We start from the raw sequence: 22703 nt of genomic DNA, 5'->3' as shown, positions 1-22703 counted from the left end.
TATATGCAATTGAACAAAATCCTGTCATTCCTACAGAAGAAGAAGGTTTTTGAAGAATTGCCACGTTTCCCCTATTGGGCCCCGCCCCTCTGTCCCCAAGGGGGTCAGACCCACCATTTATACAAAATTAATTTCCCCATAGGATGCTATTGTTCAAATTTGGTCAAAATACCTTCATCCCAACATAGGAAGAAGGATATTAAAGCTGTTCCTCTATATCCCTTTTTGGCCTTGCCTCTCTGACCCCAAAGGGGTGAGAACCGCCATTTATAATAATTTGGTTCCCAATTTCCCAAGGGTGCCTCATACCAATTTGGACAAAATCCTGTCATTCGTACAGACGATGAAGGATTTTGAAGAATTTGCTATGTTTCGCCTATTGGGCTCCACCCCTCTGCCCCAAGGGTGGTCAGAACAACCGTTTATACAAAATTAAGTGCCCTTCACCCAAGGATACTTCAGACCAAATATGGACAAAACTCTGCCATTCCTACAGATGAAAAAGATTTTTTAAGAATTTGCTAAATTACCCCTTTTGAGCCGCACCCCTCAGGCCTCAGGGGGGTCAGACCTACCAATTATTCAAGTTGCTTCCACTTCACGCACGGGTGCTTCATACCATATTTGGACAAAATCATGTCATTCCTACAGAAGAAGAAGGATTTTGAAGAATTTGCTATGTTTCCCCTATTGGGCCCTGTCCCTCTGCTCCCAGAGGGGGCCACACTCACTGTTTATACAAAATTGAGTCTCTTTTGCCCAAGGATGCTCCAGGCTAAATTAGGATAAAATCCCTTAATCCCTAACATAGAAGAAGGATTTAAAAGGTTTTACCTCTATTTTCCCTATTGGGCCCCACCCCTCTGACCCCAGGAGGGCCACACCCACAGTTTATACAAAATTCAGTCCCCTTGGCCCAAAGATGCTCCAGGTTAAATTAGAATAAAATCCCTTAATCCCTACGGTAGAAGAAGGATTTTAAAGGTTTAACCTCATTTCCCCTATTCTATCCCACCCTTCTGACCCCAGGAGAGCCACACCCACCTTTTATACAAAATTGAGTCCCCTTGGCCCAAGGATGCTCCAGGCTAAATTAGGATAAAATCCCTTAATCCATACAGTAGAAGATCTAGAAGTACCTCTATTTTTCCTATTGAGCCCCGCTCCTTTTGCCCCCAGGGGGGCCACACTCAACATTTATACAAAGCCGTTCAGGACTAGTAGTGTTTTAAAGGAAATGTTGACGAACGGACGACAGACGCTGCACCATGGCATATTAAAAACCATCTTTCTCTAAGGAAGAATCTCACCAAGTAAGAATAATTTCCTACAGAAAATTGTTGAAATTTACCCATAAGTGATATTTCCCTATATAAACTACATGCATAGTAAACTTTACCCCCTCCCCAAGGGAGAACTGATGGCATGGAGGTCTTAAAGTTTACAATTTAAATAAAGCCCCTGATGATCTTTCTATCCATGCAGAGAAATTTAATGAAGCACCTCTGAGTCTGGAGAAGAAGATTTTTGAAACATTGATTAATTTTCCCTTTGAGGCCCCACCCTGGCCCCAGGGGTTGGGTTAGGAATCCCAATTTCACAATTTGTAGCCTAATTTACCAAGGATGATTCTCACCAAGTTTAAAAAAAATCCATTCACTGGTTCTTGAGAAGAAGTCGAAAATGTATTTTTTTTACGCAGGACGGATGGCGCACAACACATGACAGACGTAGACGGACAGAAAGCGATCAGAATAGATCACTTTAGCAAAGCTCAGCTGACCTAATATAAGTCAAGGTCATTCATTTAAACAAACTTGGTAGCACTTCATACCAGCATGTTACTTGCCAAATATCATCACCCAAGGCCTCTTGGTTATTTAAAGAAGTTGTTTAAAGGTCTTAAACATATTTGACCCCTGTGACCTTGAATATATGTCAAGGTCATTTAATTGAACAAGCTTGGTAGCCCTTCATCCCAGCATACTTCTGGCCAAATATCATCATCCTAGGCCTTTTGGTTTATGAGAAGAAGTTGTTTAAAGTAAAGTTTGACACTGGAAGGACGACGGACGCCGCACCATGGCATAAGCTCACTTGCCCTCTGGGCAGGTGAGCCAATAAGTATAAACAAGAACTGTATGTAGAACAACTTACCACAAGTGATGATTTCTTGAATTTCTTTTCCTTTTTTCTCCATATATGTTGCCATCAATGGATTGATCTGCCTAAGGTTTGATACAAATTCTGTATAGCTGCCATAACTTATTATCTCATTGACTATAAGATGCTTAAATAGGTCACGTATATCATGGATTTTTTCCATGGCGGCAGGGGTAAGTGGGATATTTCTGAAGAGCTCCTTAAGTTTGATTAGGTCATCCCCATAAATACGTTCACCAAGATAATTTACCATTTCGTTGTGAATAGCAATGGCTTGTTCTGGAATGTCTTTATTGGAAGCTATGTTGTAATGTTTTGCACCTGAAACATAAATAAAGCAAATATGATGACAATCATTGGAAACATTCAACAGCAGGGGTCACATAGATATATCCCCAACCCATACAGAAATGACCACAAAAATCTAATAAAGCATTGAACTCCCAAAATAAAACATGCATAACAAGGTTGACTTTCATATGAAATTTGAGCAAACATCTGTAAAGTACTGAAAAATAACATTAACAGAGTTAAACTTTAAAAATCCATGATAGCTGCCTGGTGGCAATCTTGTTTAGAAAGCATTTTCCAAAATGAAACCTGCACAGTTTTAGACCAAGGAGAACTATCAAATGAAATTTGAGAAAGATCTTTCAAGTGCTTCATGAGAAATAGAAAAAACAGTCTTGAACTTGCAACATCCAAGGTGCCTGCCTGTCAGCCGTTTTGTTTTTCCGATTAGTCCCAAAATGAAATGTGCACAACTATGGACCAAGAAGAACTTTCATATGTAATTTGAGAAAGATCTTTACGGTACTTATTGAGAAATAGTGATGACAATCTTGAAATCTCGAGATCATAGATGGCCTAGTGGCCATCTTGTTTTTCTAATCAGCCCCAATTGGTGGCCTTCTTGTTTCCGATAAAAATGGAATAAAAGGAATATAATTTAAACTTCGAACTCCTATGAATTTCAGAAAGATCTTTCATAGTTTTTGACATAACTGCCCCCCAATGACCTTTCATATAAGCGAAGGTTATTCTTTTGCACTGATTTCATAGTCCTTCATCCAAACATGCTACTGGCCAAATAATGTGATTCTAGGCATTAGAGGCTTTTGAAGCTTTTGACACATTTGACCCCTTTGACCTTGAATACAGCTAAAGGACATTTTTATAATGGCCATTTTGTTGGGTTCCATCCCAGGAAGCTACCAGCATAGTATCATGAATATAGGACTTCTTCAGAAGAGTTAGATTGATTTTTTTTTTATATATTTGTCCCTTGTGACTTTGAATATTGGTCAAGATCATTTCTATTTGCAAACATTTTGGGGATCGATCCCATTACACTACCATCCTGATATCGTGACTCTAGACCTTTCCAGTCTTCTTCAGAAGTTGTTTGAAGTTTTAGACATATTGGAACCCTTGGGCCTTGGATATTGGTCAAGTTCATTTTTATTTTCATTTTTTTTGGGCCCCATCCTGGGAATCTAACAGTGTAATAACCTGATTCTAGACCTTTCAATTCTTTAGGAAAGCCATTTGAAGATTCTGATATTAATGACTCCTGTGACCTTGAATATTAGGTAAAGATAATTATTTACAAACTTTCCTGAGCTCCATCCTAGCCAGCAACCAGCCTAACACCATCAATCAATATCTTCTGGTTCTTAAGAAGTCATTTGAAATTGTTGACATATCTGACCCCCGTGACCTTGAATAAAGGTCAAGGATATATTTATTGCAAACTTTGTTAAGCTCCATCCCATTAAGCTACCAGCCTAATATATCTTGAATCCAGGTCTTTCTGTTCTTCAGAAGAAAATTCTAAACTACAATACTTTCCAGCAATCAAAGAACTTTAAGCTTAGGCGAAAGACAGAAAAAGATAAATATAGCATTTTCGCTTTGGTTTAATTTGGTTTAATTTTGTTTAACCTCCTATAAGGGTCATTTAAGGTCATGCCTCCTTGTGTGTAGTGGAATGCATGTCTATGTGTGTGTATGCAGGAGACAGGGTATGTTGGTGTGCTTGCCGCCTTGTGATAGCACGGATCTGATGCCGACTTTATAGTGCTATCTCACTTAAATACCATGCCAAAGGCACCAAGCACAGTATTCCGCCCGGTCACATACTGACAACGGGTGAACCAGTTGTTGCCATTCCTTTCAATGCTGAATGCTAAGCAGGGAATAACAACTAACATTTTTAAGGACTTTGGTATTTCCCAGCTTGGGGACAGAACCCATTGCCTTTCTCACCTGAGCGAAAATAAAAGGTAGTTAAAAATAGAAAAAAGGAGAAAGATTTTCACATGGGGAAGCACTGGCACTACTCAATTTCCACCCAGAGGGTCCACACCCTCAATTTATAAAAAAAAAAAATTCCCTTTAGGCCAAATTTGAATAAAATCTCTTCAACAAGAGGTCTATTGGACCTGCATCGCTCACCTGGTTTTATATATAAGTCATTACAACTGAATGCATTAGTATATCTTTATATGAAATTTCCTCAAAACCAGACAAAATCTTTGTTCTAACCCAACTGGGACCATAGTATCTGACTTTCAACTAATCAGGGGCCTCCATTGAGTTGCCATGTTAACAGATTTTGAAATAAGTAATATGTCATATTACAGGATGTAATTAGACAATACTTTAATTTTCATTCAACTATAAGCTTTTATAAACCTAGAAACCAATTTTGAACAATTTATGTAAAACTACACCATAGAATATGATAATCTAGCTGTACCATTTCTTAGGACTGTAGGGGTCAAATCAACCTCATTCAATTAAGAAATGTTTGTTCTTCCTCAATAATGTTTTTGACCAAATTTTGTACAATCCACTCAGGCAATTAGGGGGTATTAGCGTCTTAAAGCAAAACATTAGATAATTTTCCTCTTTGGGGCCTGGTCTTCCTAGCCCCAGGGGTCGAACCAGTCTCATTCATTTAGGAAATGATTGCCCTTCCCCAATGAAGTTTCAGAGCAAATTTGGTTGAAATCCTCTCCTGCGTTTAGGAGGAGATGTGTTTTAAAGCAAATTTAGATAAGTTCCCTTTCAGGGCCCCGCCCCCCTGGCCTCAGGTGTCGATCAAACCTCATTTATTTAAAACATGATTGCCCGTCCCTACTGATGCTTCAGTCCAAATTTGGTTGAAATCCTCTTTGACGTTTAGGAAGAGATAGGTTTTAAAGAAAAAGTTGACGACGGACGACGACGGACACTGCGCCACGGCGTATGCTCACTATGGTTCTTCGGACCAGGTGAGCTAAAAATAATGTGTATATTTCTTTGTTTAAGTAGTCTGTGAACCCAGGAATGCCCTTTCCTGGGCATGGTCAAATTAGACGCGTGGGAAATCAGTCAAGCATTTCTGGTCTTGGGCAACACTGAATTTAATTATCTTGTATGAACCAGAAGACAAATTATCATCCCATAGCCAGTTACACAGTGGTCAGTATCACAGATTAACTTCCCCTAATCATTGAGGATGCTTTATCCAGTGGCTATCATCATTGGGGATGACATTTTTACCAAAACTTGATCTTAACCTCTAAAACATGTAAAATTACTCTTAACACCTTAGTTTAGGTCCAAATATAGCTGTAACAAATTCTCATGTCCCTGTGCTCAGTACAGGTTCAGGGATTGAACCCAAGTCATCTGTGCATAAGGTCCGAGTAACTTAACCTCTTCACCAAATCTGCCCATATTTTAGACGGAATCTATGCTGTGCCTGTTGTATTCCTTATACTGCATCTGTAGTGTTCTAGTAAAGGTAGTTCAATACAAGTTCTATATCTCTTTAGATTTTATAATATATGACCTTATCGTACACCTGTATCAACACGAGACCTGTATCAGCCACAGGGGCAGGAAGCCCTCAGTGCTGATATGGGTTGAAAGTTAATATGGCATAGGAGATATCACATTCTACACATTGTAAATATTTTAGTACGACATCAACATTATCAACAACAAAAACCAAGTCTCACTTAGATGTGCTTTTGCCTGAAATGTGTCGAAGCAAAAGTTAGAAATATATATATATATAATTATGGAGAGTGTGGGGCAAATGGCACTTGCAGGCAGATATCGGTCATTAGGGGATATGGCCTATATACATAGCCAGCAGTATAACATATGCGAAACAACTAATATACCTGTAACATAATAGGTTAACTTACCTGAGACGTCACTTCCAGCTGGACATCTTCTGTCAGAGTCTTTTTGAAAGACATTGCCCGCCATTAAATCTTTAGAAAATGGCTCAGGCCTTTTACTGTAAGTAAGTGTAGGTTCAAGGACCTCACCTTGATCTTCTATGCTACTCTTCCACTGTGTACTATACAAATGAGACTCTCTCTCTTCCTTTTGTGCATCAGTACTAAGCATGCTCTCTTCTTTTGAAGATTTAAGATTTGCGTCGCCCAAGTCTTTCCCAAGTGCTGCATCCCCAGAGTCATTCACTAGCCCTGTGTTGTCAAGACTTGTCTCTCCTGGGTCTTTTACTGGCTTAGATTCACCCTTTTGTTGTAGCTGCTCCTCCCCAGACAAAGAGTCATATCCAGACTCTGTTAATGCACAGACTGTTTTGATTTCTGTGTTATCGGCCCTTCCAGATTCCAACTGATCTTCCTCTAAGTCAGTTTCAGGAGTGTCGTCCCCATTGGACGTAGCAGGTGTAGCAGCTGGATCACCATGTACTGATACTTTGGTTTCCTCAGACGTCTCCAGTGTGGAATTCTCCGTTGATGTAGGAACCTGAGACTGATGAATGTGTTCTGATCCTAAACCTTCATCTTGGCTGTTTCCAGACTCACTAGCTCCTTCATCACCCTCCAAACGAGGTTCTACTGAACTCTCTTGTCCATTGCCTTCCACAGTGTTTGATGACTCTGAAATTGAAATCGAAGCCTGTCATTTGACATCAAATGAGTTGGGGGAAGATTTTTTCTTTTAATTTCAAGCATGGTGTTCAACCCCTATCATAATGACATATGTCTTTTTGGACAAGATTCTCTTCTCAGTTGTTGTCTAAAGAAAAGACATGCAAATTACCGTATTTAAGTTACTTCAAAATGTTCTATTCTGCCCTATTAGAGGTTTTACTGATTTAAATGTACACCTGAAATGAAGTCAGTGTTGGCTGTTCTGCTGACATTGTTCTCTGTCTTCTTTTCTTTTTCTTGATCCAAAATTGGCTACAAGAATGATAAATATATTCAATGAAAACAATTGAAACTAGAACTGTTACTCACAGGCTAACTCGATAGCAACCCTATCCAGAGTTGTCGTTCACAAAACGGCTAAAAAGCAGTCTGCATTATAAGTAGCCTCTGATCATGTGACACTTGTTAATCATATGGCTGTAAGCTGTTCAATATTGCGGCCTTGTACAGGATCGACTACTTTATCATCAGGTAAGTTCAACAGAATATCACCTTTTTTATCTTATATATTTCAAGGCTTTGATTCTGACGCTCATCCAGAATCCAGCATGTGCTAATTACAATATGGTTTTGTTCATGTCAAGCATAGGTAGATATCAAGCCATATTACACAACGGAACATAAAAATATAACCCTATCTATATCATGTTGAAAGCCAATGCCTGACGGTGACATATGAGAAATGAAAAATGAGAAATGACGTTTTTAATCAATCAATTATGTAAAACATTGCCAAATGCCGTAATAGCTATTTTTTTCAGATTGGGAACCAAACCTACTTAATCAAGGTGTATCATGTATACAAAATTTAATCATATCATGATCAGCAGCACAGAAGTAATTCAGACAAAATGTATTTATGTAACTAAGAAAAGGGATGTATATATAAGCTCCTGTTGAAGTAGTTAAAAGAAACAAGAGGCCCAGAGGGTCTGTATTGCTGTATTAAACGTCATTTGGTTCTTCACTAGATGTGCTTGCATACTAATTTTGAAAACCCAGTATGAAACAATATGGGTATAATAAAGAAAAGGTAACATAAATATTTTAATGAGCAATACCTGAATGACTGTATTACATTTAGTGTGTCTGTATCAAACCAAGAACTCACCACATTGTTGTTGTTTTTCCAAGAAGAAGAATCTGGATGCTCACACGAAGACCAGTCCCTGTTTTCAGTGTTAGTGAAGTACTGCTGCAGCTTTGTCCTGTCTTCCATAGCTCCCTGGATACAATTTTGTGCTATCTTTTCTTTTACTCTAGAGTTCTTCTCCAGATCATAATATAGAATTGGACGAATCGATATCAGTCCAAAGAAATTGATTTTCTTATCTTTTGTTTGAACAGGAATAAGAGCATTTTCCTTTTGACGTTGAACACATTCCGAAAGATATTTTGCACATACTGGATGTAGTTTTTCACTTATCTTGGAAATGTGCTGCTTGGCTTCATCTTCTGTTATGAACCTTGTCAGGAAAGTCATTTCGTCTACTACGCCTTTAAGAATTTTATCCTCCATCAAATTATCAGTGATAAAAACAAATATTTTCATGCATTTTGCGGTCACATTCTTTGTTTGACTGAAAACATTAGCTTCTGAGCTAACTTTAGGATCATCGTACAGATGTATCCTTGCATCCACAAGGTTAGTTTTCCAGGCCATTCGTTTCAACCATGGAACAAACTTATCTTCCACCTGATCATAATCCTCCTTGGCATAAATAACAGCCACATCAACAAGGTATGGTGGTTGGTGAAATCCTGGTGGTGCATTCCCTTGTACACTGTTTGGTACAGAATCTTTCTCTACATCTGACCCAGATTGATTATCATGCTTGGCTCTTCCTCGTTCATTCTTGTTCTTCTGGTGCCCACTATTTGACTGCAAATTGGTCTTGGGCCTAGCACCTTTGTCATCTGGTTGGCTGCTTGCCATTATTTACTACAGTGCAAAACAAAACTGAAAGGCAAAATGTAACAATACACATTTGAAAAATATAAAACCTTAAAAATCAATTGTAAATTATTTTGAAATCCAAAATTTACACGAAGATATTGGCCAAATGTTAGTGCATCCAGAATATTTAGTGTACTACAGAATTCAAATATTTGTATAAAAAATCTTTCATTGCAGAAGTCTCCTAAGATAATTGTAATGAATTATGAATTACCATTAAAATAATGGCATTCAATAACCAATAGTTAATATAATTACTGATACTGAACTCTAAACTTCCACAGACTTGAATGGAAATGAACAAAACATATCTCTGTAACACTCAGAAAGCCTTTTGAAAGTTGATATTTCTGGCACAAAGTTCTATAAATAGAACATGAAATACAGTGTTGTTTGGGTCATATAAGCCCTTGAATAGGTGTAACTGTACTTTGAAAGGGACACTAGTTGGTATACTGTATTGGCTAACATTGGGGAATAAACAATCATATCAGAAGAATATTATACATAGTTCAAATATTTGAGAGACTCAGAAGCCTTGGTCAAATTTCTTCTCAAAATAGCAACAATTTAAAAAAAAAATAGAATTCTGAACATGATATGCAAATAAAAATAGCAAATTGCATGACACATTAATTGTTTTTCATAACTATTCTTCCTTTTAAACTGTCCATGTAATCATTATCAGCAGCCAATAAGGCTTACATACTTAAAATTCATATGAAAGTATCATCAAATGAAAATTATATATTACATAAAAGTACTTTTTTGCATTGCATGACAATTCCCACCTGCTGACGTGGTATTATTCCAGCTAGACCTACGGCTACGGTGTGAAACAAATTGCCAGATCAAGAGAATAATATAGACACATGTAATACAACATATGCTATACTGTATTTCAGATTGTCCTATCATTTGTGACTTACAAATAAAGTGATCAAAATAGACGAGTTCTTATCTATGATGGGACAACATTGACGGCGAATACAATACCCCATCACCATTACTCGCTGAATCTGTACCCTTGCTAAAAGATGCCAGTGATCAACTGCCCTATTGACGGCTGTATATACGCCACCCCTGATATGGATGCCATTGTGGCTGCGCAGCTCTAATCACCACTCATGCAACAATCCACAATGCCAATGCTTCACCTGCTGCTACCGCGAAGGTTGAAAAAGTTAAACGACCAACCATATCATCCGCCGGCACCAGTGACAACTGGTCATGTTTCCTATCCAGATGGACTGACTATGTTGAAGCCACCAAGGTTGCCGGCAAGGACAGAGTGACTCAAATATTAGAGTGTTGCAATGAGCACCTACCTACGAAAGGATCTTACTCGTACTGCTGGTGGAACATTAACGAATAAATCTGAGGCAGAAGTTATCAGGGCTATGAAGACACTCCCCATGATAAGGAAAATACTATGGTTGCTCGGGTTACTCTTGACAATATGGCCAAGACAGAGACTCATTTGGTGCCCGGCTCCGTGAACAGGCAGGAATCTGCAAATTTGTTATCAAATGTCTGAGTTGTAATGACAATGTTGGCTATACAGAGGCAGTTCTTCGTGATGTACTAAGCCGAGGCCTAGAAGACAGTGAAATCCAGCTTGACCTGGGCGACACAAATCAGGAGATGACATTAGAGGAAGTATTTAAATTTGTGGAGGCCAAGGAATCCGGTAAACCCTCCGCCTCACGCCTTCTGGACACTCACACCCATGGTGCAGAAGCAGCTATTAGCTTCAGATACAAACGTGGACTAAATGACACTGTGAAAGACCGCAATCAGCATGAACAAAAGAAGACGGACAAACAGAAGTTGTGTTCTTACACAAAGAAAGAAATGGACATGGGATTTGTTCGTCTACAAATATCAGGAAGAAAGAGTGCTCAGCGTATGGTCACACATGTAAACATTGTGGAATCAACCACCACTTTAACAATATGTGGAATAATAACAAATTGGAGCGAAATCATCTGCAGAGTATGAAGGTGCTGTGTTTGACTCCCTCTGTGCTACCAACAGCCTTGGCCAGCTCCATGGTAGTATTAGGCCATTACTCTGGATCAGCATCTCTACAGCCAGCTGTCTGATACTTGGGTGAAATGTTCTTCCAAACCACAACCATTTGTCAACCTGACCATGGTTGTCAGAGCTGCTAAGCTGGCATCAAGGTCATCCATCGACTTGGAATGAAGAAGAACAACCTCATCCCAGTCACATTAAAGATGCATGCTGCCAACAACAAAGGCATAACCATTCTTGGTGCAGTCATACTTTGATTTGCCGGAAAGGACAAACGGGGCAACTTGATCCATGCGTCAGATAACCTACATTACCAACAACTCCGACAAGCTCTTCATCAGCAGAGAGGCCTGTGTATGCCTATGAATGATCACAGACTCCTTTCCAACGATTGGCAATGTAAGTGGCAACCTGACAATTGACGCCATGACCGATGTTCCACTTGCTAGTGATAGCAATGACAGTGGGCTAGCCACAAAATGCAGCTGCCCACGCCGCCAAATTCCTCCACCTCCTCCTACAAGGCTGCCATTCCCTGCAAATGAGAACCGTGAGGCACTCAGGCAATATCTACTCAAACACTACCGGTCAAGCACATTTAACACGTGTGAACATCAGCCAATACCTATGATGGAGGGTCCCCCACTTCAACTTATGGTGGATCCATCTGCCACACCGGTAGCCATACACTCCTGTGCCAGTACCTATACATTGGCGAGACAATGTCAAGGCGGGATTGGATAGAGATGAGAGATTAGGAGTGATTGAACCAGTACCAGTATGTGAACCAGAGAAATGGTGCCATCGCATGGTCATTTGCGCCAAGAAAAATGGCAAACCGAGGCACACTGTTGACTTGCAACCTCTGAACGCACATGCCACACGTCAGACCCACCACACTCAGTCACCATTCCATCAAGCAAGATCGGTGCCACACAGAACAATAAAGTCTGTTCTTGATGCATGGAACAGCTATCACAGTGTCCCTCTCAGAGAAGAAGATAGGCATCTCACCACCTTTATCACTCCCTGGGGAAGATACCGTTACTGCACCGCACCACAGGGCTACATTGGCTACATTGCATCGGGCGATGGCTACCCTAGACAGTTTGATGAGATTTGTGCAGAGGTCCCAAACAAGACTAAATGCATCGATGACACACTCCTCTGGTCCAACAGTCTGGGGAAAAGCTTTTTCCAGGCATGCAACTGGCTGGACATATGTGGTAGGAACGGCATATCCCTTAATCCTGAGAAGTTCATCTTTGGACAGGAAATGGTGAAATTTGCAGGCTTTGAAATTACTCCAGATAGCGTAAAACCTTGCAGAAAGTATCTTCGGGCAATCCTAGATTTCCCGCAACCGAGAAGCATCACCGACATCCGATCCTGCTTTGGGCTTATCAACCAGGTTTCATATGCCTTCAGCGTGACTGACCGGATGATTCCCTTCCGTGATTTCCTTAAGCCAGGTATGCCCTTCCATTGGAATGACCACCTCAATGAGCTATTAGCAGAATCAAAGCAAGTGATCGTGAGCGAGATAGAAGTAGGCGTATAGATCTTCGACAAGTCCAAACCTAAATGCCTTGCCACAGCTTGGTCTAAAGTCGGGATATGATTCTGGCAAAAAACTCTGTAGCTGCGCTAAGACTGAGCTGTTCTGTTGCCCGACAGATTGGAGAATAACACTTGTTGGTAGCCGCTTCACCCACAGTGCTGAATCTCAATATGCTCCAGTAGAGGGGAAAACCCTAGCTGTCACCGATGCCCTGGACAAGGCTTGTTACTTAGTTCTAGAATGTGAGGAGCTCATTATCGCTGTGGACCATAAACCACTTCTTAAGTTATTTGGCGACCGATCACTGGATGATATATCAAACATGCGACTTCGAAACTTGAAGGAAAAAACCTTATATACAGATTCCATATGACCTACATTCCTGGAGTGAAACGTCGGGCTGCTAATCTGTCTCCTGCCAACCCACAGGTGAAAGTCATCCTCCCAAGATGCATCTAGGAGACTACATTTGTATGATTACCCATGTGCCACTGAATGGATCATCCGAGACCATATTACCAATCGCCCTCAGACGTTCGACATACATTCCTTGCTGGCATTCGATGCATAGAGATATACCAGAATGATAGCGAAGACATTGTACACCTTGCTGCAACTTCATCCTTCCACACATTACAGTCCATCACCTGGGACAGGGTTCGCATTGCAACTACCAGTGATGAGAATATGTCCAGTTTAGTCAACATAATTGAAGATGGAATGCCAGAATTCCGCCAAGAGCTGCCTGAGCCGCTTTTTGAGTACCACCAGTTCCGCGATCACCTGTACACAGTGGATGGTGTAGTAGTCTACAAAGACCATGTTGTGATTCCACCCGCACTCCGACAAGATTGTCTGACAGTGCTACATGCCGCCCACCAAGGCGTGTCATCAATGAACGCAAGAGCTGAGGCATCTGTATTTTGGCCTGGAATCACTCCCGCAATCACCACTCTTAGGTACAGCTGCAAATAGTGCAACCGAATGGCTCCATCTCAGCCGAGTGCACCATCAGCCCCTGCAACATCACCAGTGTACCCTTTCCTATGTGTGTGCGCAGACTGGCCCATCGTTTAACACACCTCAGGCGGGGCAACTGGTCTTATTGACTGGTCTCATTTGTAACATATGGCATTCCTGATGAGCTTTCATGCGATGGAAGCCCAGAGTTCACCGCTGCCAAAACACAAGATTTCTTGAAAACCTGGGGAGTTCACCATCGCTTTATATCTTCCGTTGCTTTCTCTCATAGCAACTGGCGTGCTGAGGTTGGAGTTAAGACTATCAAGAGGCTGATTACCAACAACATGGGACCACTTGGCGAACTTGACACAGACTCTTTCCAGTGAGGGATATTACAGTACCGCGACTGCCCAGACAAAGACACTACACTATCAGCCATGTGTGTCTTTGGCAGATCTATCAAGGATTTCATTCCAATTCTTCCTGGTCGGGACAGACAACATAACACCTGCCAGGAGACCTTGACTGCCAGAGAATATGCACTGAGAAACAGACACATGAGAGCTGATGAGCGTTGGTCTGAACATACCATTATAGCAACTACCACTGCTTGTCCTTGGGGACCATGTCTGCATTAAAACCATGCAGACAGAACCCAACCATCGGAAATGATAAAACTATACCACCTTCTGTGGGTATATTTCGTTGGGCGCCAAATGTAACAGGAGAGGAAAAATGCACAGCCAGACCAGGGTTCGAACCCGGAACCCTCCGAACTCTAGACTGATGCTCTACCAATTGGGCTATCTGGTCGTCGACGATCGACCCAGTCCAATTCCGCTACATATACATAATTTAGTAGAGACATACCAAAGACTTGGGGGAGATAGAGAATAATATAGACATATCTAATACAACATGTCCTTTACTGTATTTCAGATTATCCCATCATTTGTGACTTACAAATAAAGTGATAAAAATAGACAAGTTCTTATCTAAGATAAACAGTAAATGGAAATCTTCAAAGCTGCATTAGCTATATAACAGCTCATACTGACTGAATTTTGCCTACTCGACCCACTAGAGTTCATAGGTAGACTTTTGCTCAATAGTGAGCCACTAACAAGTAGTAAACGTTAACCTACAGATACAGAAGCAAACCTACTTTCGTTTTCAAAATTTATGCTTGATCATTGGAGGACGAACGATGGATCTTCTCTGACAGATACTCAACATCCCCGATGTGTTTTATGTTAAGTGAAGAGTTCTTCTGGACTTCTGACAATTAATTGAACTGCGAGCTCGAATAACGTCGGGATGTGTTGAACCTGATCACGGGCTTACAGACTCTCCCTCTAAAAATAGCTGGGGGAAATTCCAAAAGCGGAACCTCCTAACGACATGATCGGGAAAGTGTAATTTGTTTTTGAAAAAATATATGTTTTGTGATAAAAATTACTAAGAATAAATACAACGTAAAATTGGAAATAAGATGAGCATGTATCTGTTAATATCTAGTACTAATACAGCTGAAATGACTAAACATTTTTTACATCGACGATGGTAATGACATAAGCCTTTACACCGGGAATCTTTTTTTTTCGACAAACAATCTCATTATTTAACATTAGAATATTTTTGTCTGGTTCATTTGATAAATTTTTCAATGAACAGTATTAACAAACATTTTACCTTATTAATTTGCTAATTGTGTTAAGATAATGCTTTCTATCTTGCATTAAAACCGATTTTTTTATAATACGTAACGTCAAACACCATTCTTTATCATGTTATTAGTATGTACCCATATAACAGGAACCGGAAACGAGTAAGAGTAAACCAAAATCGGAGCGTCGAAAACCGGAACATGGATGGATCTGACGAAGATGAAGATGTTATGTTTGAGGTAGGTGTGTCAGCTATAATGTATTTACAGAATCAATGGTTACTTTTGATAACATTACCTGCACTATTACATTAAAATATAATAATATTTCCAGCACTCCCCCCTGTATCAAAGCCTAAGAGAAGCTGGTTTGACAGATGCTGATGTACACGTGCATAAAGAAACGCCTGTTCAGCATGCAAGAACCATTCACACAGAGGTCAGTACGCACTCAAACTCATTACTGTTACATCTTAACATCTTCTTCTTCCTTTTTTCTTCTTCTTCTTTATACGAGGGCTCCATCAGTTTGATGATTATGCCATCGGGGGTCCTATTGTAGAGGCGTGAAGGGGTTATTTGTAGTGATTAGGTTGGGTGTTTTTTTGTTTTTTTTTGTGATTTTTTTGTGCAAGGTATAGATAAAAAGTTAAAATCTGGTGTATGTACTAGTGTGTGATGTGGGCTTCAAGGGCTGTGTAGGGTAAGTGTGCCTTGAAGTCCTCTAGTGTTGTGCATTGGACTGCTGCTAAGGGGGGGAGATTCCATTGTGTTACTGTGTGTGGGAAGAATGAGTATTTGTAGGTGTCCTTTGTAGCAGATATGTGTTTGTATGCGTACGGGTGTACCTGTCTGGTGCGGGGGTCTACAGGTGTGAGTATATGTGTTCGGTTTAAAGCTACGATTCTGTGTATAATTTTGTAAAAAAGGATAATTCTAGTGTATAAGCGTCGTGTTTGTAGTGTTGGCCATTGAAGTGTGTGGATCATGTCTGTTACGGAATTAGTGTTGTGGTATCTGTTTTGCATGTAGCGTGCTGCTCTTCGTTGTGTTTTTTCTATTTGTTTAATTTGGTTTGTGTTGTATGGATCCCAAATGGAAGAGCAGTATTCAAGTTTAGGCCTAACTATATATAATGCTTTGTATGCATGTTCTTTTATATGTGGTGAGTTTATTTTCAGGTTGCGTTTGAGAAAACCTAGGGACCTATTGGCATTGGCTGTGATATTGTTTATGTGTTTGTCCCATCGCAGGTTGTTTTGTACTGTTAGTCCTAAGTATTTGCTTGTTTCTACTTTGTGTAATGTGTGGTTGTGGAGTTTGTAATCATGGTGTATTTTGTTGCGTTTCGGTGTAATGTTAAGTATGTTACATTTGTCGGGGTGAAATTGCATTAACCAGTCTGTCTCCCATTGTCCTGCTGCATCGAGGTCGTGTTGTAGTTTTAATGTGTCTTCTTTGTTGTTTATTGTCTTGTATATTATGCTGTCATCTGCAAATAGTCTAAGTCAACACATCACTATTAGTAATCCAAGTTTATTCTGGGTCTTAATCTTCACGTTTTGACAGAGAGATGTACCACAACATGGTGACACCAGATAAAGAAGAAGAAGAAATCAGTTAGGCACCAAATAATTATTTACACAGTTTTCTTTACTTTTCTATGTAGGATGTGCATCAAATATGGAGGTCACCATTGCTTTCCCTGAGGGGATTGATCATGGCTGTCCTTGGACTAACAATGCTGGCTGAGGACATTGAGAGACTAGTAAGTTGTCAATAAAACAGCCCAAGGTCTTAGATCTGTTCAGGTTCTCTATTTAAGATCTGAGGATATTTCATCAGGTGTTCTCGTGAAAATAAACATGCAAAATAATACAGGATGAGTTTTATCTCAAGTGAGTTAGAAACAAATTCAAGATCCTTTTTATCATACAACCAATAATTTATGCAAATACAATATATATTCTGATAAAATTTCTAGTCCATTGTCAGCCTATAAATTGTACATTGATGAAATTGCTACAGTTTAATTATAAAAATCTTGAAGCATTTTGTTTAAGGATTGGGGGGATTTGCGAAATTTTCTGAAACTTTAGTTTCATTATTTTCAGACAAATGTTAACAAAGCAGAGGTTTTTAAATTGATACTGCAGTCAAAGTTAATGACAGAGGAGGATAGAGACTGTCTGAGTACTTCTTTATCTGTACCAGATACTCCTACCTACAGACTCACTCTCAGGCCTAAATTGTAAGTATCAAAGGCCAAACCTATCCAACACTAAATTTGTATCACACATGTATACTTATTCAAAACAGCAATACATAGTAAGATTCATTAATGGAAACTCTGACCATCCATCTTTGTACATCACTCAGATAGGAACATGTTCCAGCCACTGTATTCCTCTGTACATGTGTTAAGCACATTTAGGGAAGTCTTGGAAGTGAATGTATTATTGATTTGCCATTACTGACAAATAATGAGCTTCAAATATTATGTAAACCATACAATGAGGTTCATATGCATGTTTATCTTTTTCTCTAAACAGTAGGAAATTTTATATTAATAATCTTAGAAAAATTATCATATCCATTATTTTGTTAATTCAAGGTTGATTTAAGGTTGATTCCAAATCATTCGTCTGAATAATTGAATGTTTCATTTCAACATTGGGAGACCGTTGGCTGGATGATAAGCAATTAAGTGATGGTAATTAATGTTACACCATTGTGTTAATTAACAGTTTGGTGACCCTTTCACTGCCCTGTCTCCTGGCTTACCTGTATGGACGTGTGGTGTATCCAGAGATGCCATGGAAATACCGCAGCCTGACAGACGTGACAGCAGGTCTGTGTCTGTGTTACATGGTAGCAGTGATCTCAAGGTTGGCTGTCCTGTATCGTCATCAGTTAAGACTGTCCCGAGCCTCCCAGCATGTTCACCAGCTTGTCAGCTGCTGTGAGGGATTGTTGCGCTTTACTTCACGAGCCCTACGACTGGTCCAGGAGGCAGAACTTGTGGCCCGCGGATTCACTCTGTAAGATATGTATCCAGGAGATTTACTTTGTAAGATATATAACAGAGTTACCCTGTAAGATATATACCAGGGAGAGTTACCCTGTAAGATATATACCAGGGAGAGTTACCCTGTAAGATATATACCAGGGAGATTTACTCTGTAATATATATAACAAACAGAGTTAACCTCAAAGATGTATACCCAGGAGATTTACTCTGTAAGATATATACCCAGGAGATTTACTATGTTAGATATATACACAGGAGAGTTACTCAGTAAAATATATACCCAGGAGAGTTAATCTGTAAGATATATAACCAAGAGGGTTACTCCGTAAGATATACATTTGTATAACCAGGAGAGTTACTATGTAAGATATATAATCAGGAGAGTTACTCTGTAAGATATATAACCAAGAGAGTTACTATGTAAGATATATAACCAAGAGAGTTACTATGTAAGATATATAATCAGGAGAGTTACTCTGTAATATATATAACCAAGAGAGTTACTATGTAAGATATATAACCAAGAGATTTACTATGTAAGATATATAATCAGGAGAGTTACTCTGTAATATATATAACCAAGAGAGTTACTATGTAAGATATATACCCAGGAGAGTTACACTGTAAGATATATACACAGGAGAGTTACTATGTAAGATATATACACAGGAGAGTTACTATGTAAGATATATAACCAAGCGAGTTACTATGTAAGATATATACCCAGGAGAGTTACACTGTAAGATATATAACCAAGAGGATTACACTGTAAGATATGTAACCAAGCGAGCTACTTTGTAAGATATATACACAGGAGAGTTACACTGTAAGATATATACACAGGAGAGTTACACTGTAAGATATATACATAGGAGAGTTAATCTGTAAGATATATACCCAGGAGAGTTACTCTGTAAGATATATACACAGGAGAGTTACACTGTAAGATATATACCCAGGAGAGTTACTCTGTAAGATATATACCCAGGAGAGTTACACTGTAAGATATATACCCAGGAGAGTTACACTGTAAGATATATACCCAGGAGAGTTACACTGTAAGATATATACACAGGAGAGTTACACTGTAAGATATATACACAGGAGAGTTACACTGTAAGATATATACCCAGGAGAGTTACACTGTAAGATATATACCCAGGAGAGTTACACTGTAAGATATATACCCAGGAGAGTTACACTGTAAGATATATACCCAGGAGAGTTACACTGTAAGATATATACCCAGGAGAGTTACACTGTAAGATATATACCCAGGAGAGTTACACTGTAAGATATATACCCAGGAGAGTTACACTGTAAGATATATACACAGGAGAGTTACACTGTAAGATATATACACAGGAGAGTTACACTGTAAGATATATACACAGGAGAGTTACACTGTAAGATATATACACAGGAGAGTTACTCTGTAAGATATATACCCAGGAGAGTTACTCTGTAAGATATATACACAGGAGAGTTACACTGTAAGATATATACCCAGGAGAGTTACACTGTAAGATATATACCCAGGAGAGTTATACTGTAAGATATATACCCAGGAGAGTTACTCTGTAAGATATATACCCAGGAGAGTTACACTGTAAGATATATACCCAGGAGAGTTACACTGTAAGATATATACCCAGGAGAGTTACACTGTAAGATATATACCCAGGAGATTTACTCTGTAAGATATATACCCAGGAGAGTTACACTGTAAGATATATACCCAGGAGAGTTACTCTGTAAGATATATAACCAGGAGAGTTACTATGTAAGATATATACCCAGGAGAGTTACTCAGTAAAATATATAACCAAGAGAGTTACTATGTAAGATATATAACCAAGAGAGTTACTATATAAGATATATACCCAGGAGAGTTACACTGTAAGATATATACCCAGGAGAGTTACACTGTAAGATATATACACAGGAGAGTTACACTGTAAGATATATACCCAGGAGAGTTACACTGTAAGATATATACCCAGGAGAGTTACACTGTAAGATATATACCCAGGAGAGTTACACTGTAAGATATATACCCAGGAGAGTTACACTGTAAGATATATACCCAGGAGAGTTACACTGTAAGATATATACCCAGGAGAGTTACACTGTAAGATATATACACAGGAGAGTTACACTGTAAGATATATACCCAGGAGAGTTACACTGTAAGATATATACACAGGAGAGTTACACTGTAAGATATATACCCAGGAGAGTTACACTGTAAGATATATACCCAGGAGAGTTACACTGTAAGATATATACCCAGGAGAGTTACACTGTAAGATATATACACAGGAGAGTTACACTGTAAGATATATACCCAGGAGAGTTACACTGTAAGATATATACACCCAGGAGAGTTACACTGTAAGATATATACACAGGAGAGTTACTCTGTAGGATATGTAACCAAGCGAGTCACTATGTAGGATATATAACCAAGCGAGTTACTATGTAAGATATATACCGAGGAGAGTTACACTGTAAGATGTATACCCAGGAGAGTTAATCTGTAAGATATATAACCAAGAAAGTTACACTGTAAGATATATACCCAGGAGAGTTACTATGTAGGATATATAACCAAGCGAGTCACTATGTAGGATATATAACCAAGAGAGTAACACTGTAAGATATATAACCAAGAGAGTTACACTGTAAGATATATACCCAGGAGAGTTACACTGTAAGATATATACCCAGGAGAGTTAATCTGTAAGATATATAACCAAGAGATTTACTATGTAAGATATATAACCAAGAGAGTTACTCTGTAAGTTATATACCCAGGAGAGTTACACTGTAAGATATATACACAGGAGAGGTACTATGTAGGATATATAACCAAGCGAGTTACTATGTAAGATATATAACCAGGAGAGTTACACTGTAAGATATATACACAGGAGAGTTACTCTGTAGGATATATAACCAAGCGAGTCACTATGTAGGATATATAACCAAGCGAGTTACTATGTAAGATATATAACCAGGAGAGTTACACTGTAAGATATATACCCAGGAGAGTTACTATGTAAGATATATAACCAAGAGAGTTACTCTGTAAGATATATACACAGGAGAGTTACTCTGTAAGGTATATACCCTGGAGAGTTACTCTGTAAGATATATAACCAAGAGATTTACTCTGTAAGATATATAACCAAGTGATTTACTCTGTAAGATATATAACCAAGAGAGTTACTCTGTAAGATATATACCCTGGAGATTTACTCTGTAAGATATATAACCAAGAGAGTTACTCTGTAAGATATATAACCAAGAGAGTTGATCTGTAAGATATATAACCAAGATAGTTACTCTGTAAGATATATATACAGGAAATTTACTATGTAAGATATATAACCAAGAGAGTTGATCTGTAAGATAAAATGGATGGATGGCATAATGATAGATCAATGTGGGTACGAGAGCCTGAAGCAGGGTGTAAATAAGTAGGGGTATTGTTGTTAAAAAGGCACAAGTTGTTTTTATCTATAAATTCCTCAATACGTCTTCCTCTCTCCCAACACAGACGAGAGATGAAGACGTATTGAGGCATTTATAGATAAAAACAACTTGTGCCTTTTTAACAACAATACCCCTACTTATTTACACCCTGCTTCAGGCTCTCGTACCCACATTGATCTATCATTATGCCATCCATCCATTTTATCTTACAGATCAACTCTCTTGGTTATATATCTTACATAGTAAATTTCCTGTATATATATCTTACAGAGTAACTATCTTGGTTATATATCTTACAGATCAACTCTCTTGGTTATATATCTTACAGAGTAACTCTTCTGTGTATATATCTTACAGAGTAACTCTCTTGGTTATATATCTTACAGAGTAACTCTCTTGGTTATATATCTTACAGAGTAAATCTCCAGGGTATATATCTTACAGAGTAACTCTCTTGGTTATATATCTTACAGAGTAAATCACTTGGTTATATATCTTACAGAGTAAATCTCTTGGTTATATATCTTACAGAGTAACTCTCCAGGGTATATACCTTACAGAGTAACTCTCCTGTGTATATATCTTACAGAGTAACTCTCTTGGTTATATATCTTACATAGTAACTCTCCTGGGTATATATCTTACAGTGTAACTCTCCTGGTTATATATCTTACATAGTAACTCGCTTGGTTATATATCCTACATAGTGACTCGCTTGGTTATATATCCTACATAGTAACTCTCCTGTGTATATATCTTACAGTGTAACTCTCCTGGGTATATATCTTACAGAGTAACTCTCCTGTGTATATATCTTACAGTGTAACTCTCCTGGGTATATAACTTACAGAGTAACTCTC

General features: G+C 38.8%; 2 protein-coding genes across 2 annotated transcripts in view; one reads left to right on the top strand and one right to left on the bottom strand.

Annotated features, from left to right (window-relative positions):
* LOC110446710 overlaps window positions 1-15008 on the bottom strand; it is a gene marked incomplete at its 3' end in the record, with an annotated part of 19744 nt that extends 4736 nt beyond the window's left edge. Inside the window, exons 1-5 of the mRNA XM_021491999.1 lie at window positions 14814-15008; window positions 8242-9090; window positions 7307-7382; window positions 6366-7076; window positions 2158-2484 (exon numbers count right to left, since the gene is read on the bottom strand). Coding sequence (XP_021347674.1) covers window positions 2158-2484; window positions 6366-7076; window positions 7307-7382; window positions 8242-9066 — 1939 coding nt within the window. The remainder of the gene's footprint in view (window positions 1-2157; window positions 2485-6365; window positions 7077-7306; window positions 7383-8241; window positions 9091-14813) is intronic.
* A 464-nt stretch (window positions 15009-15472) lies between these two features.
* LOC110446707 (vezatin-like) overlaps window positions 15473-22703 on the top strand; it is an 18877-nt gene continuing 11646 nt past the window's right edge. Inside the window, exons 1-5 of the mRNA XM_021491995.1 lie at window positions 15473-15554; window positions 15649-15753; window positions 16984-17082; window positions 17429-17565; window positions 18062-18355. Coding sequence (XP_021347670.1) covers window positions 15516-15554; window positions 15649-15753; window positions 16984-17082; window positions 17429-17565; window positions 18062-18355 — 674 coding nt within the window. The 5' untranslated portion in view covers window positions 15473-15515. The remainder of the gene's footprint in view (window positions 15555-15648; window positions 15754-16983; window positions 17083-17428; window positions 17566-18061; window positions 18356-22703) is intronic.

Source organism: Mizuhopecten yessoensis, unplaced genomic scaffold, assembly GCF_002113885.1.
Source record: "Mizuhopecten yessoensis strain PY_sf001 unplaced genomic scaffold, ASM211388v2 scaffold2929, whole genome shotgun sequence".
Lineage (NCBI taxonomy): Eukaryota > Metazoa > Mollusca > Bivalvia > Pectinida > Pectinidae > Mizuhopecten > Mizuhopecten yessoensis.
The sequence above is the reverse complement of the archived record's forward strand: the minus strand, read 5'-3'. Positions and strand labels throughout refer to the sequence as shown.